At 39.4% G+C, this 18,040-nt stretch overlaps 1 protein-coding gene across 9 annotated transcripts in view; it reads right to left on the bottom strand.

Moving 5' to 3' along the window:
- The window catches only part of LOC127438980 (nuclear factor 1 A-type), a 219,189-nt gene that overhangs the window by 71,201 nt on the left and 129,948 nt on the right, over positions 1 to 18,040 (bottom strand). For 8 of the 9 annotated variants that reach the window (XM_051694943.1, XM_051694948.1, XM_051694945.1 and 5 more), the window contains exons 3-4: positions 10,646 to 10,711; positions 876 to 950 (exon numbers count right to left, since the gene is read on the bottom strand). In XM_051694943.1, coding sequence (XP_051550903.1) covers positions 876 to 950; positions 10,646 to 10,711 — 141 coding nt within the window. The remainder of the gene's footprint in view (positions 1 to 875; positions 951 to 10,645; positions 10,712 to 18,040) is intronic. The other variant, XM_051694944.1, reaches the window with a different exon arrangement.

Genomic DNA, 18,040 nt, shown 5'->3' with positions numbered 1-18,040 from the left:
AGCACTCTTTCAGATGACTGCTGCATTTTGCAGGTGTTTCGATTTCTAATGAGTGGAGGGATAGTGGATTCAGCCCATTGTTCTGAAAACAGTGGTGAGGAACCAGAGATGTTCCCTCCTGCACATCGGTTTATCACTAGCCTCATCCTGCCTTTGGGCCAAATTTAGGGAGCTTGAGCTAGAGTGCTACAATTCGATGCTAGCTTTCCCACAATAGGAAGAACCGGTGCTACGAGAACAGCATTGCCCTAAACACACTCTCTCCTAAAGTCAAACTGAAGGTTGTGGCCCCTGTACTTACATGACACCACTAAACTTGCTTGTGGTTACTGTAAGACACATTTTTTGGCTTATTACAAAACCTCTTCTTGAGATGGATCCCACCTGTAGGCGGCTAGCTAAGCAGGAGAAGGAGAGAATCAAACACACCCTTGTTTGTAGCTTTGAGGTGCCAATGAAGAGTAACGGTGAACAAAACTTACAATTATTACATTATTAAATAGCACGTCAATCATTTAATTTTAATGCAAAGTGAAAAACTGAAAGTTAAACCGTAAATAGTAAGAATAGAATTTTACAATAGTAAACAGTAGTACTCTAATGTAAAGTCAAAGGGTTTAAAGAGATGTAGTAGACATTAATCGAAAGATTTAGATGATAAAGAGTGCTTAAGTATGTGGTGGTACATTAAAAAGAGTTGAATGGAGTTAGTTATGCTGCATGAAGAAGTATAGACTTAGGAGATATCGATCTGGGTAATCTACATAAACCAAAGCATGATAAAGATGAGTATAGAGAGAGGTATTATGGAATAGCATGGACTTATGGTATCGTATTTGTGTTTGACCAGAGTGGAGGAATACATGAGATCTTACTCTGTGAGACTCGCACAAGCTCAGAGACGGTAAAGACACCTGATGTGACGAAACTGTCCTGGAAGCCGAGGTGTCCTATGAGACAAAATGAAAAAGAGGAGAGAGACTGTTATAGGACTGAATTCACTGTTATTTGTGAACATAAGAAAATACAGAGGAAACAGAACATTCAAGTCAGTGTACTAAAAACAGGCAAGCAACTCCACATGCACAGTCCCAATTCCCTTCCGTAGGGAAGGGAATAGGGGATGTTTAGAGTGACACGGAGGGTAGTGCACATCTGGATTTGGTCCCCCTGAGTGTGTGCAGTATTACAGTGGGGCAGAGGCTCACTCAGAGACACACATACACACACTCACAAATAAGGGGCTTTCAATCAGCATAGGAAGCCAGAGAAAGTGCATGATTATATGATTTTACATGTGTTTGTTTGTGTGTTTGTATATAATTCGTGATGGACCAGGTGGAGGTGGAACACATTTTGTGCCGCAGTCATAACTTTGACCACAATTACCGTGTCTTTCGTGCTGTCTACTGCTGACCCTGGACCTGTCACACATACTGCGTGCTTTTGCTCTTCTGTCTGCTGAAGGAACCCAGATCAGCTTCAGATTGAATTAACAGCAACCGAACTGCTCTAAATTGAAATTAGACAGTGTCTAAACATGCAGTCAGTGCGGACTACACATCCCATAATGATCTGCTATCTGTGTAAACAACTGCTGATATGGCATACAAGGTCAATTTTTATTAGTTTATATTATGATTTTAGACTTTATTTTATTTTATTTTTTATAGAAGTGTAACTAAATTTTTTTTTAAGTGTTGCTAACTTTTATTGCTTTAAAAACTCTCTTAAAAAATCTTACAAAAATCTCTTACAGAGACAATTGTCAGTTTTTTATGGAAAAATACTACTGAGTTTTTACATCATGAATAATGACGACAACAACAACATCAACAAAAGTAAATCAGCAAAGGATCAAACTCAATTTACGTTCAGGAGTCACATTATGTAATTAGTTACAAAACATGATGCCCTTTTTTACGATAAAACACAGCTCCTTTGCAGTGTTTCATGGTGATTCTCGCGAGATCTGTCAAGAAAATTCCCTGGTCCGATTTTTCTCCAAAATCAAAAGACAAAGATAAGAAATTATATTTAACATTTTTGGGCTTTTAGGATTTTTTTTTACATTGTGACATTATTTTCATGACAGTTATGCACATTTTACCCCCCCAATTCTCATTAACGCAATAAGAAAAAAGATGATTATTATGATATTCTCATTTCCGCAATGTTAAAAAAATTATGTATTACTTAAACTGTTAAAAAGACGAGTGACAAGATGAATATGGGGCAAAAGTGATGTAGCTATTAAACAGCTTCCTCTGCTGCTTGGTGGCTGGTGAGCTATAAAACCAACAATAGAAATGAGTTTAGTCTTGACTGGCTGGATGAGAAGACGTATAGCATGTGGACGGGCAGAATAATAAATAATAAAAACACAGAAAGAGAGAGAGAGAGGGACAGAGGGAGGGGTAATATCTATGGCTCATTGCAAGAGAAAGTGCTGACATGACCTAAAAGACAGCAGACCCAGAGAGCATTCCAGCACAGATGCCCCTGAAATTCAGAAGGAGTGAGATAGAGAGAGACAGAGAGAGAGAGCGAGAGTGAGAGAGAGAGAGAGAGAGAGAGAGAGCGAGCGAGTTTGTCCGGGGGAATTAGACAGGGGGTAACAAGTTAGATTGCAAAGATGAGAGTAATACGGACATACAGAAACAACAGAAAGCGACAGGACAGAGAGAGATAGACATCGTGAGGGTAAACAACAGAAAGTGAGAGAGGCAAAAAGTCTAATCCACTTTCAAATTGTGTACTTCTGTACTATATAGTATGCAAAAAGCTGTACGTCAAATAAGTACAATGTAAAAAAATATTCCTGTTAAATTTACGGTAAAAACTGGCAGCTGTGGTTGCCAGAAATTCACCGTAAAAAATACAGTAACCACATTTCAGGCTTTACGGGAAGTAATTTTGATGCCTGTATATTTTGACGGTGCAGTACTGTCGTTTATATTATTAAATGAAAAACCTGATATATTAACCTTCCGAAACTGTGAAAATCTGCTTTTCACTTTGTAATGTAATCACCGTAATTACAGAAGGGCACGTGATGACATGAAGTTCATCAACAGAGGCTCTTCCTGGAGCAATGACCAATAAACATGTAGAGACAGTGCACAGTGTCACTCAAACAAACACTAAACACCATAAGGATAACACGTGAAATTAAAATTATACAATAAACATTAACTAAACTACATTAAATATAAAACAGAACACCCCAATGTAGATAAGTGATACTGAAAATAAGAAAAATAAATAAAAAATACCGTAATTTTAACAATAATTTACGGTAAAAAGTACATGTACTTATTAAACATAATATACATTTTTACAGTTAATTATACGGGAAAATCATACTTTTTACATCTAAAAAAAATTTTTTTTTACAACATTTTACCATAAAACTACATGTATTGTCTTTTTAAACATTAAAACATTTACCGTATATTTTAAGGTAACTACTCGTTAACCAATTAAAAAAAAAATGTTTTTACTGTAGCATTTTTACAGTCTTTTACTGTTAAAATTACGGACATTTTTTACAGTGTAGGATGTCCGAATATGCTTTAATCAAACAGTACATGAAAAACAGTTGTTCCTTGAGGATATTTTGTATTTGTTTAAAAGGGCCAGAGTACATTTTTACGTGATTTTAACAAAACCAAAAATTCAATTTTGAACTTAAAATTTTGTGGATATATCCTTGTGGATATATTGTAATTAACAAAACCAAAGTACATTTTTTCCCCCACTTTTTTGAACTAAGAAATGTTGGCGAACTGCTAGTCAGAAAGTTCTCTTCAAGTGTAAGTACTAAAAGTACCAAGATAGTTGTTCCTTGAGGATATATTGTACTTGTTTAAAAGGACCAGAGTAAATTTTTAACACAATTTTAACAAAACCAAAAATTTTATTTTGAACTTAAAAAAATTACGGCAAACCGTGACTCAGAAAGCTCTCCTCAAGTGTGAGTCCTTTTAGTACCAAGAAAGTTGTTCCTTGTGGATATATTGTAATTATTTAACAACACAAGAGCAAAATTATTTTATTTTTTTCAATTTTCATATCAATGAAACGTCAATTTTTATGTCATGATTAATTTCAAGAACACGTTGGCGAACTGCGAGTCGGAAAGTTCTCTTCAAGTGTAAGTGCTAAAAGTTCCAAGAAAGTTATTCCTTGAGGATATATTGTACTTGTTTAAAAGGACCAGAGTAAATGTTTTACGGAATTTTTACAATTCCAAATATTTTATTTTGAACGTAAAAAATGATGGCAAACCGCAACTCGGAAAGCTCTCTTCAAGTGTGAGTCCTATAAGTACCAAGATTTTCACATCGATGAAATGTTGATTTTTATGTCACGATTCATTTAAAGAAAACATTTGTGAACTGCAAGTCAGAAAGCTCTTTTCAAGTGTAAGTGCTATTACACTTGAAAAGAGCTTTCCGACTCGCAGTTCGCCAATGTTTTCTAAGTACCAAGAAAGTTGTTCCTTTGTAGATATATTGTACTTGTTTAACAAGACCAGAGTAGATTTGTTCGTGATTTTGAACTTAAAAAACGAAAAAGTCGAAAAGCTCTTTTCAAGTGCAAGTACAACACAGCAAGTACCAAGAAAGTTGTTCCCTGTGGATATACTGTACTTGTTTAACAAGACAAAGTAAACTGTTTTCGTGATTGTTATTAGTATGTCATATGTCCAGAAACACACATATAAAAAAAAACAATGCCAACATTCCCTGATGTAGTATGCCCTGGAATATATGTATACTATACACCTGCCTACCAAAAGAATGTACTTTCTTAACGGTTCGTCATCAAATGCAGTACATACTGTGGAAATACAGGAATTTGGACATAAGTTTCCACACAGCTGTACATACTGTGAAACAACAATAACACAGAGCAGAAGTGTGGCAAACAATTACTTGGAAAACGATGGAATGACGCAATGGAACTGAGAAAAAGCGATGGGAGGAAGAAAGAGCGAGAGGGTGAGAGAAGGAGCCTTCATCACTAGAATTCCAGTATAGGGAGCATATGCACCCGGAGTTCACTGAGGGCATTTCCATGAGTGCCTCGTATAGGGAGGCAGGGGCGAAGGAAGGGGCAGGGCTTCTATATCAACATGGATAATCACTCCCAGCTGTGTCCACTGTAGCTCTGCACACACATATATATACACGTAGGGAGGGGCCAGGGTTCAACTTTCTTAGCAGCAGTGAGACCTCAGCAAGCCTCCAGCACAGCAACAAGAACATTGCCTCGACTCAAACTTCAATACATATCTACAATGGACTGTATATACAGGCCTTAGGAGAGGCAGCAAACAACTGTTTTACTGTATTTGGCTAGTTGGCAAATAACTTGGAATTTTTTAATGTGCATGGGATTTTAGGTGCTATGACTGGTAACCAGTTCTTTCAAAAACCTTTTTGGTTTTTCTTGTGTCGTTTTGCACGCAAAAGTCACCATGAAATGGAATTTGCAACACATTTTACTTGTAAATCTGGGAATTATATATACTACATACATGTATACCTACAAAACATCTTTCAGGAAGTTATAACTGCGGTGCAAGTTATAACATTTTAAAGACAGATAATGAAAATACAAACTTGTTTTATCTTTAAAGTAATGTGCACTGATGAAACAATAGAACCAGGAATGAGTATTATAAAGGAAATAGGGTCTATTTTGATTTCATGTTTGATTTTAAATACTCTAGTGTTGCAGTATGACAAATGAATTTCTGTGTAAGTATAAATACTCAGATAGTGTCTCAATTAATATGAAGTCATGAAATTGCACATATACTGTATGATAAAACTAGAAGAATCTAAAAAATGTTGCTTAAAATAGTTTTAGATGAACTATAGCATGCCACACTGCACTATACAGAGCATACAGTATTACTGCTTGACATGTCATTATCGCACCAAAAATTGCTTTACTGTATTTACTGTGTGCTGATTAAATGCCTCTCTCTCTTTTTCGCTCTCACATTCTTTTCCAATTTCTTTCGCTCTCTGTTATGGACTTCTCACCTCCTCTCTCTCTCGGGTTTGTAAAGGAGAGGATATCCTCTGGCCTTATCTAATAGACTGTGGATTGTGCAACGGCAGCCCCGTCCCAGAAAGACAGCAGCCTTTTTTGTGAAAATGCACGTAGCATGGAGAACAAGGGTCAAGGTTTACCAGCAAAAACAAGCCATGAAAAAAGTTGGTCATATTTTCCTGCATCAGGGATGAGAGAAAGAAAGAAACGAAGAGAAACAAAAGGAGAAATAGAGGCGGTGACAGGGAAAAGGTGGAAGTTTGTGTGTGTTTACATATGTGTAAACCACAAGCGTTATTTGAAAGACCAGAGTTACCCACAGTTTTTTATGAGATGGTGTTTGACTATGTTTGTCAGTATTTAAAGCGTTAGGGGCCTTTCTGACTGAACGCGTTCTTGTGTTTAAAAAAGCTAGATGCGGGGGCCTGGGTAGCTCAGTGGTAAAATACGCTGGCTACCACCCCTGGAGTTCGCTAGTTCGCTAGTTTGAATCCCAGGGCGTGCTGAGTGACTCCAGCCAGGTCTCCTAAGCAACCAAATTGGTCCGGTTGCTAGGGAGGGTAGAGTCACATGGGGTAACCTCCTCGTGGTCGCTATAATGTGGTTTGTTCTCGGTGGGGTGCATGGTGAATTGAGCGTGGTTGCCGCGGTGGATGGCATGAAGCCTCCACACGCGCTATGTCTCCGTGGCAACGCGCTCAACAAGCCACATGATAAGATGCGTGGGTTGACTGTCTCAGACGCGGAGGCAACTGGGATTCGTCCTCCGCCACCCGGACTGAGGCGAATCACTATGCGACCACAAGGACTTAGAGCGCATTGGGAATTGGGCATTCCAAATTGGGAGAAAAAGGGGAAAACCCCCCCCCCCCCAAAAAAGCTAGATGCAGGGCAATAAATACAACAGAACACAGGTGTCTAAAGACATGCTTTTAAAAGTTGACGTTCTTTATAGTACATTCTGACAATGTGTCTAAAAACGTGCCACTCCTGCACGTGATGCTGAAAGAACAGCGAGATGCAGCGCAGCAGTCAAAGACGTCTATCTAGCATGTGTTTACATTGAAAAACAATTAAAAAAACTGCACAGATGGACGGGAAAAATGAATTTGTTTGAATGGCCCCTTAGTTCACCCAACCATTTAAATTCTGACAATTTACTCACCCCCATGTCATTATTTTCTTCTGTAGAACACCAAAGGACAACTTAAGTAGAATATCCAAGCTGGTCTTTTCCTATACAATCAAAACGAATGGGAATGGACGCTGTCAAGCACCAATAATAGAAAAAACCCCACCATAAAAGTGTCATCAATGATGCTTGACGCCACTGACTGTCATGTTCCTCATTAGCAGCAAGTTTAATTAAGTATGTGCAAATGAGTTTAATTTTCAATCTGTTCTTCACACAAAGCTATCGTATGGCTTCAGAAGACTTTGAATTCAAAGCTGTATGAATCACTTTCATGGTACTTTTATGATGTTTTTCAGTCATTTTTTGGAGCTCAACAGCATTCACCCCCTTTCATTTTCACTGTGTTGAAAAGAGCAGCATGTATACATCTCCTTTTGAGTTTCAATGAAGAAAAAAAGTCAAACGGGCTTGGAATTACCTGAGAGGTGAGTAAATGATGGCAGAATTTTCATTTTTGGATGAACTATCACTTTAAGAGGCAGTGAAAGAAGTCAGTTGTCTTTAACTACAGCTTGGATACCTTGCTTAGAGCCAGAAGTCAAAAGCTGCTGACCTGAGACCAGTTTTGTGGATTAAAAAGAATAAAACAGGGTAAAAAGAACTGCTTTGGATCAAAAGTGGAAATAATCTGAAGATCACGACCAACAGATACAGATACCAGATGGATATAGTTTATATGGGAGAGAAAATATATATATATAAAAAAACATTAGTGGAGTGATTATATGAGGCCTATGTCTGCACAGAAGGCACACGTTAGGGGTGAGCTTCAGTTCAATAATGAGAGAGAGAGAGAGAGAGAGAGAGAGAAAGAGAGAGAGAGAGAGATGAAAAGATAATATCAGCAGCATGATAATATCACATGCAGGATGAGAGAGAGAGATGAACACACTCATCTATCTGTATCCTCTAATCTGAGTAAACAGGGCAATGTTGGTGTCACACACAAGGGCGTGGAAATAATAGCCCAGGCTCTGCCGCGCACATCTGCGATAATCTTTAAATTAGGAGGAAAATATGCCTGATAATCCAGTGTTGAGAGACACACGTAACTGAGCTCTAAGGGGTTGTGGGGGGATAAAATGGGACTTTTTTACATTATTCTCTATTTAAACTCATGCAAAGAGGCGGCTGTTTCCATTCAATCATTGTGTTTATGTTTTCCAGAACACTGAAGACTTTTTCATTGTCTGCTAATAATTTGTAAACAGATACAAAATTGGCGGAATTGCCGCTCTTTGTTTTAAAAGGGGCCGAACAATTCTATAGACGAGCATAGACACTGGAAACCGGCCAGTTGTACTGTATCTACACATGTCTATGCGAACACGTCCATGGGTAAAATCCTATTAAGAGTAATCACCTCTCTTGGGCTTACGCAAATGGACTGCTCACACTGATCTACCCTCTGGTGGGGAACTGCAGAGAAGAGAGAGAATCATGGAGTTTCCTGTCTGAGTAACGTCACGCAAAAAGTTTGCAAACTAGTTCTGACTTGAGTTCACCTAGCGACAACTGAAGTTATTCACCGGAGAGACAATGCACCTCATTCATGAAAAATGAACAGAACTCATTTCTGTGTAAATTGTTTGCATAATAATTCTTAATTAAATTGTTGCACTGAATTAAAGGCAAGAATGGTTTGACTAATGATTTATGGAGAAAGTATTTTTTTTCCCATTGGTATTATATATTTTTAGAGTTTTTGGCTCCATTTTATTGAGAGAGAGATAGAGAGTACAGAGTAGACAAAAAAATAATGTGAAGAGAGAGGAGGAATTGGATAAGGACACAATGTAAGCCGGGTTTAAACCTGCGTTTCAGGCATGAGCACCACAGCTCAACTGACAGGAGTTGCAACCAAAATTCTTGCTATGTGGCGAAATTTATATATTTGGAAACTGGCCGGTTAATGTTTAGATTTCACTCATCAGTAATTGTGTAGTATAGTGGTGGAGCATTCCAGCAGCGAGATTTCACTTCCTTTCACTGCTTGTTGGAAGTAAACATTGTTCTGTGCAATGCATGTCCAAAGACAAGATCCACGTGGCCCATTTGTCACTGAATATGTCCTTTTTACATGTCTGAATATGTCTTTTTATTATTTATTTATTTGTTATTATTCTTTTTTTATTTTCTCCCCTTTTTGGAATGCCCAATTCCCAATGCCCAAGTCCTTGTGGTGGCGTAGTGACTCTCCTCAATCTGGGTGGTGGAGGACGAATCTCAGCTGCCTCCACATCTGAGACCGTCAATCCATGCATCTTATCACGTGGCTTATTGAGTGCATTACCCCGGAGACATAGCGCATGTGGAGGCTTCACGCTATTCTCTGCGGCGCCCCACCAAGAGCGAACCACATTATAACGACCATGAGGAGGTTACCCCATGTGACTCTAACCTCCCTAGCAACCGGGCCAATTTGGTTGCTTTGGAGACCTGGCTGGAGGCACTCATCACGCCCTGGATTTGAACTCACAACTCCAGGTGTGGTAGTCAGCGTCTTTACCACTGAGCCAGTTTTGTTAAAGAGACAGTACGTGTTTTAGCATGTGTTCAACAAATCAATGTAAATACATGTAAATAGTAAACATTATGCAATTAAACAATACACATATAACACAAAATAATACATGAAAAAATGTGACCAATAATAGAATGTAATTAGTAACATTTATATTTTCATAATGTACCTAGTTAAAAGGTCCCCTGTATAATTGGGAAATATAACCTGGGAAATAATTTCTTTCATATGTAAGTAAAAGGGACATTATAACTTAAATATATCCATATGAATCGATAATTCCATATGAATATCCATATGAATCTCTGGTGTGCGTCGGAGTTCTGATGAACTTGAACCACTGCTCATTATCCCACTTATAACACGACTATTTAAAATAAATAAATAAACAAACAAACATGAAATATTGATTTGCATAAAAAATTATGTTATTATGTGAGAAAAAAGAGACTGCGGAGTATCCAGAAACAGCTGAATTCCACCTCCCGTGTGCGTCAGAGTTCTGTTAATGTTTATATTGCGAAAATGACTACCTGACTTATCCCGCTTATTACACAACTATATGGAAAATAAGTAAATATATTAACATGAAATATTGAGTTGAGTTTAAATGATTTTATTAGTTTACTTGTAGAGATCACAAGTGATACGAGAAGTAGTAAAGATGACTCGCAATACCCAGATAAACGGTCTTATATCACTTTACACGCTATAGTTATTCAGATACTGTATATCAGAACGATGGATGGCACAACTGACCAATCAGAATCAAGTTTTCCAGAGAGCTGTGAAATAAAGGGTTTAAAAGAAGAGGCAGTCAAGTCGTGTTGTCTGGAAATGTAAGTAGGCAGACTCACCATTTTCCGGCTGGTCTTTGATGTCACCTTCACTGGGCTGGTTCGGACTTTCAGACTGCCCTGCTTCTGTAGAAAGAGAAACACAAAGAGAGAGAGACAGAAAGTGAGACCTCAGTTTCATAACAGATAAAACCACATCAAAATTGATTCTGCTTTTTGCTGTTGACAGCTTGTTGAAATGAGTTGCCCATTGCGCAACCCTCTGTGTGGCCAAGGTGTCATGAATTTTCACAAAACTCAGGTCGCAGATGGCAAACTTCTAGTCCAAAGTCACTGGGAATCACCTGCAGGCGTGCTAACCATACAGTCTGGTTTCTAACCCTGTGCTGGGCATGCAGGTGAAACCCTACTCTGGTATGTGTATACACAGGAGGCCAGTGCATTACCGGTTCAATAGAGATGACTCTGCCATGGTAGACAACCAGACACTTACAGTGCCGATCAGACAAATGCAAAGGTTGTATGCAACAACAATAACAACAACAACAACAACAACAACAACAACAACAAAAAGGCTCCTTGTCTTTCTGGACATTAAACAGACTACAAATTTGTTTGAATATACATTAATATGCATGTTGTAAATTTTAAACTAAATTAGTACTCAGAAGCAAAGGAAAGTTATCAGAAAAGAGGACTTGATTGTAGTTTAGCCAGTGTCCTCTTGTTACGTGGCTCGGTAGGCCAGACTGACGGAGAGACTTGGGATGTGAATTCACACTGAGTGTGCTATTTGCAGCCAAAGCACTTATGGAAATAAGTCTAGAGAGAAAGCCTTCAGACCTGTGTGTACTGCATAAAAAAGCCCTATAAATTTGACGGGCTCCGATTTCTCCCAAGAAGTGCTCTTTAACGGTGCCATTAGTTGTGATAGCAATGATTCGCGCTGAGACGTTAAAGGAACTTTCGCAAGATTCGCCCTGCTCCCGTCTCTTTAACTCCTCTACAACTGCCAAAAATTGTAAGGAAACATACCCTTTAAGATGATTTAGATGCCGAGGTGAGTATTGATTTCCCACTGCAGAACAAATAGTTGAGTTGGGAGAAATATTACCTATATCCACTCAAAACAAAAAGCTAAAAGCATGGTATGAAATGACTCAGGGCTAGTGAATTTGTGATCAGGATCTGATTCATGGAATCCCACCAAAACAGCAGTCAGACATCTTAATTTCATTTCTGGCAGATTTTAGATTAAAGTAGCACTTGTGTGGAGCACAACAAGGGAAGATTTGCTGAAAAATTTACATATCTGAATGAGACGGAAAGTAATAAGCCGATTCAAGGTTGAATTACACAAAGATTAGTTGCAGAAATGCTTCTCTCTCTTAATCAAGATGTTCAATGGCTCATAATCAATAAATCAAGGAAAATTAAGTAACAGAAAAAGTGCAAGCTTCAAATGAGACCAGAAAATGTCATTTATAAAAGGAGGGAAAGTGCAACGAAAGTATCCCCCACCAAAAAAAAAAGGTTTGGCCAGCCCCTTCATCTGCTCCTAGACAAAGTAAACAATTTAGGGCCTTCTTTGCGTTCAGCTCAGCATTGTCATCTGCATCAACAGTTTAAAACAAAGGCAATCTGAAGAGTGGGCCAAAAAAAATAAAAAAAATAATAATAATATGCATGCCCCCCCAGCAACAGCCCAGAGACATGTGAAAGCGCAACGAGGGGGCAGAGACCGGGTGCTGGGTGGCTGTGTGTGTGTGCCGAGACTTTCACACACTCTCCCAGTTGCCCTCCGCAAACCAAGTGCTCTCCCACACAGTGCACATTGCTAATTAAATATGCAAATGAGGCGTGAGACCCAGACTCTGTGTGTTACATCTGCATTTACCCCCTGATGAGGGCCCTCAGAGAGCGAGGGACACAAAAAAAACCCCCTCCCGCCTGAAATAAACAACATAAAAAAAGACACTAAACAACAAACAACTAAATACCGTGCACAAACAGGGCTATTCACAGGGCCTAAACCCTCTATACAAGTGTATAACAAGCCACTCTTTGGGCCATGGTCTGAAAGACAGAGGAGGGATAGTTCCTGCCTATCTCTAATTTTGTTCTCACACCATCAAAAAGATGAGAACGCCACTTGGGTGTGGGAGAAGAAAAGGATCCTGGAGTGACTCAGTAAAAGCGTTATTCCGCCTCGATTCGACAACAGAATTCATTATTGCACAATTGACGGCACTGCGTATGGCCACTGTGTAATGAAAGGGCATCTTGAAGACCTTCGTTTAGTAACTAATAACTAAGCTGGACTAACTAAGATGACACAGGTTGCTTCTAGATCCACTAGATCACACACAATGGTAGGAATGAAGATGCAATGTCTTAGCACACTGAGAATAAGTCGGTGAGAAACATTATGCAAAAAGTTCACACATTAGTTCCGACTCTAGTTCGCCTGGAGACACCAACCAATAAAAGGTTGTCTTGACAACTGTGTCGTTTAGTAACTGACAACAAGCTTGGACTAATTGAGATGGCTCATGTTGCTTCTAGATGCTTACATGCGTTTAGAACGAGCGTAACAACCCGTCCTGTGTGTGGCCTGGTAGGAAGTTGGAAGCATTGTCATAGCGCTCTGTAATTTATTTGATGAGAAATGTAATGCAAAAAGTTCTCACTAGTCCTGACTCCACTTAGAACAAGTTTAAGTGAGAAATGTTATGCAAAAAGATAGCACCGACTCTAGTTCCCCTAACTACAACTGGAGATGCCAACCAATGACAGGGCGTCTTGATGACTGTCTCATTTAGTAAAGGCCAGGGTACACTTGTGGCAAAAAGTTTGGAATAATGTACAGATTTTGCTGTTTTGTAAGGAAATTGGTACTTTAATTCACCAAAGTGGCATTCAGCTGATCACAAAGTATAGTCAGGACATTACTGATGTAAAAAACAGCACCATCAGTATTTGAAAAAAGTCATTTTTGATCAAATCTAGACAGCAGCCATCATTCCAACATCTTATCCTTGAGTAATCATGCTAAATTGCTAATTTGGTACTAGAAAATCACTTGCCATTATATCAAACACAGTTGAAAGCTATTTGGTTCGTTAAATGAAGCTTAACATTGTCTTTGTGTTTGTTTTTGAGTTGCCACAGTATGCAATAGACTGGCATGTCTTAAGGTCAATATTAGGTCAAAAATGGCAAAAAAGAAACAGCTTTCACAAGACACCTGTCAGTCAATCATTGTTTTGAGGAATGAAGGCTTTAAAATGCTTGAAATTGCCAAAAAAACTGAAGATTTCATACAAAGGTGGACACAACAGTCTTCAAAGACAAAGGACAGCTGGCTCTAACAAGGACAGGAAGAGATGTGGAAGGCCCAAATGTACAACTAAACAAGAGGTTAAGTACATCAGAGTCTCTAGTTTGAGAAATAGACACCTCACATGTCCTCAGCTGACAGCTTCATTGAATTCTACCCGCTCAACACCAGTTTCATGTACAACAGTAAAGAGAAGACTCAGGGGTGCAGGCCTTATGGGAAGAACTGCAAAGAAAAAGCCACTTTTAAAACAGAAAAATAAAAAGAAAATGTTAGAGAGGGCAAAGAAACACAGACATTGGACAACAGATAATTGGAAAAGAGTGTTATGGATCTTAACCCCATTGAGCTTTTGTAGGATCAGCTAGACTGTAAAGTGTGTGAGAAGTGCCCGACAAGACAGCCACATCTATGGCAAGTGCTACAGGAAGCGTGGGGTGAAATGTCACCTGAGTATCTGGACAAACTGACAGCTGGAATGCCAAGGATCTGCAAAGCTGTCATTGCTGCAAGTGGAGGATTTTTTGATGAGAACACTTTGAAGTAGTTTAAGAAGTTCTAAAAAAAAAAAAATTCAAATTGTAATAGTAATTTTTCACGTTATTAATGTCCTGACTATACATTGTGATCAGTTGAATGCCACTTTGGTGATTAAAAGTACCAATTTCTTTACATAAGAGCAAAATCTGTACTTTATTCCAAACTTTTGGCCGCCAGTGTATACTTTGAAAAAGTGGACTGCACCCAGGTAGTACCTGCATACTGTATCGATGCCAAAATTTGAAGTGGCATGTGGAAAACCTGAACTTTACTTGAAACAAGGTTGGACTAATTGAGACAGCTCAGGTTTTATCTAGATCCTTACATACATTGTAGAGTGATTAACAAGCTTTCACTGAGTGCAGCCAGATCACACACACTGGTAGGAGCGTGGATGTAATGTCATAGCACTCCAAGAATTAGTTGCTGAGGTGATTCCCTAATTAGATCATAAGGACTGGCTTGCTGCAGGAGGCAGGATGGGCTGGAGCGTTATCCCCCTGGCCTGCCTCTCTCTCTCTCTTTCTCTCACATCAACCACCCCAACTCTTCCTCTCCCAGGCCAGACTGAGGGCTTTGGGGGAGGGGGAGGCAGGAGGCACACACACACGAACACACCGCCTGGTCTGTTTCATTATGCATGCGCTAAACCATCTGTACTTCTCGCAGGTCCTCAGCCCCAACCCGCCGCTTTCTCACCAAGTGCTTTGCTGTAATCCAATTGTGTGTTAAAACTGCTTTCAAAAGGCCTTTTACACAGCGAGCTCAGGAACACGAAGGCCCATAAAAGGAGGCAGAAACTTAATTTAGAAATACAAACGGGCCTTTCTGGAGTATCAATGGAAGGTGAAGCTCCAGGGTTTGGAGCATTGTTTCCACAAGTATCGTCCCCCAGATTTTTTTACCTATTCTTTTTTTGGCCACCAGACATTGAGATGGTGGGTGCTGGAAAGCCAAGAGGTTTATTCAGAATTCCTGTGTAGTCACACTTAAGACCGGACTATCTGTGCAGCTCAGAAGGAAAGGGTTTTAGATAGAACAATCGCTACAGCAACTAAATGTTTTTTTGTGGAGCAGCATTTTTTTGCAATGATGCATATTACATAAAAAGGACTTTGAAAAAATAAAAAAAATTCTGGGAACTACAATGAGTCACTAGACAGATGGGGAACATGTTGATGGAACCTTAAAATTGAGAACGACACGAGAAAAAACTGCAAGAAGGAAGGATAAGCAAGAGAGAATGAGCACAACATTTTTTACTCTAGGCTCATTTGCCCAGCCACAATCAGCCATCTCACCATGCTGTTTGTTACCGTACACTTGACAATTTTTCACACGGATCAAAATTTCGTAACAACTATAAACAAACGAGTCAAAATGGGGCATCATTTTTTAGTTTTGTGATTGCTATGGCAATACCTTGCAGTCAGTAAACATTGTACATGATGATGGTGACAACAATGAGAAAGCCATACACACGATCTTCCTTTTCAAAACAGGTAGACAGAGTGCACCTGAATAGAATATAATTCAGGGGTCTTGAGACAGGTCTTTCAACATAACATGCCATCTAAAACGTTACTCGCTGGAAAAGCAATAAGACCTGTCTGATGTATTTGTACATACACTATCTATCAAAACATTTAGCAAGATAGCACAAACATATTCGAGTACTGTTGATTTATCTGTCGAGTACTCGAATAGACTAAATAACCAAAATGTCCATTCCTAATGAGAACTGGTTTTCATTCTTCTGAGCAGGAAGGTGGAGAGAACCGTTTGTTTCCGTTAGGCCGCTGCCCGTGTGCAGTGTTTGCATAACCCTGACCTCTCCCCCTGCACTTTAACGTCACACCGTATTTAATAAGAGCCAGTGTTTAGACAGGACCCTTCTGCTTCTCCTCTATAGATCAGCCTCATTGCCCGGGCCTGTGCTGTTTTTCTTTTCTTGCAGTGTCGCTTGTTTACACTGCTGTTTTCAGAGGATCTGAAAGCGAGACCAGAGGGATAGTGTTATAACGGTGTTTACAGTTCCCGTCTGGATTTTAAATAGCAATACTGGTGATTTTTTTCCTTCTGTTTTCTTTCGATGCTTCTATCCATTCTTTTTTACTTTTGAGAGAGACAGAACACATTACCAAGGTGGGGAACACTGTAGGCCAATCTAGGCTCTATGTGAAAGTCTGAAGTGTTTGATGTGCTTCAGCCGAGCTCATGCACCAGAATGGGGTGTGTAAAATAAGCAGAATCCACTCTGCGGTCATCCAGTGATGACATTATGGGATCATTGTGGTACAGTAAACCAACTATTGCAATCTGGTAAAAAGCAATAAAACACTACACAAGTGTCAATTACTCTTTTGTCAGAGTGACTCATGCTATTCCTTCCAGCAAGTATAAAGCTGAACCAGACTACAACTAAAAGCTATCATGTAGCACTAGCTGAAGACGACTGGGGTAAAAGGAATGCCATGTTTCCTTACTTGAACTTGTATATCAGCTCTTCTCCTAGCAGTGTAAGAGAAGCTGTCTGCAATGCAAAGCTACCGTTACCAAGACACAAAAGTGGGACATTCCTGGCTAAGTTGAATCCACGTCCCCCCTGGACTGACAGGGGTATTGATTTAATTTATCATTATGATGATCGTGACTCTGTGATGATTATAATGCTTTTTTTTTTCATTCATTGCAATGCTTTTTGGGATTGCTTCATCTGTGAAGAAAACATGCCATGGTACATTCCTTTTGGAATAGAGTTAGGGTCAGGGGGTTACACAAAAATAATACAGTGTGAATGGAAAATGGACTGAGACCCTGTAACAGGTAAAGTGGACCAAAAAGAGATCTGAGCCCACTTTCAGACAGACAGTGTGAATGCAAACTTTTTGGTCCGCTTTAAGGGGTCTGAGCTTAGTATTTTAAGTATGACTCAAGTGTGAAAACACCATACACTCACCAAGCACTTTATTTGGAACACTATGGTCCTAATGGCAGTTAAGTGCCCAACATGGTCTTCTGCTGTTGTAGCCCATTCGCCTCAAGGTTTGACATGTTCTGAATTCTGAGATGCTATTCTGCTCACTACAATTATACAGAGTGTTTATCTGAGTTATCTGCTGAACAGCAGGGCCACGACACTGTATGGTTGTGGACATATCTATGCCATTTGGACCTAGAAGAGAGGGGGTGATGTCAATTATTGTACCCACTAAGGACAAAACAGATATGGGGAGGACAATTTGATGTTGAGTCTGATGATTACCTGGCAATTTAGCAAACAAACTAAATTATTGTGCAATGAAATCTATTTGGCTCTTCAACTAGAATCTGGCTCTTGTTAGCTTGGACTGTCTGTTTTTTCTATCTATGTCTCTCTCAGGCTGGTCGAACTGTTCCAGATTGACATTACATAGACAGAAAGAGAAGAGTAAAAGGAGGAAAAACTGGACCATCGACAGCCTCTTCCTCAATGCTTGCAGCTTCTTTATGGGAAAAGACAAATTCCCGAGCCTGTAGGCAAAGCCTTGCTTTCTTACTGAGTGTTACTACTTCTCGACTCCCCTGATATGAAC

This window comes from Myxocyprinus asiaticus, chromosome 50, assembly GCF_019703515.2.
Source record: "Myxocyprinus asiaticus isolate MX2 ecotype Aquarium Trade chromosome 50, UBuf_Myxa_2, whole genome shotgun sequence".
Classification (NCBI taxonomy): domain Eukaryota; kingdom Metazoa; phylum Chordata; class Actinopteri; order Cypriniformes; family Catostomidae; genus Myxocyprinus; species Myxocyprinus asiaticus.
The sequence above is the reverse complement of the archived record's forward strand: the minus strand, read 5'-3'. Positions and strand labels throughout refer to the sequence as shown.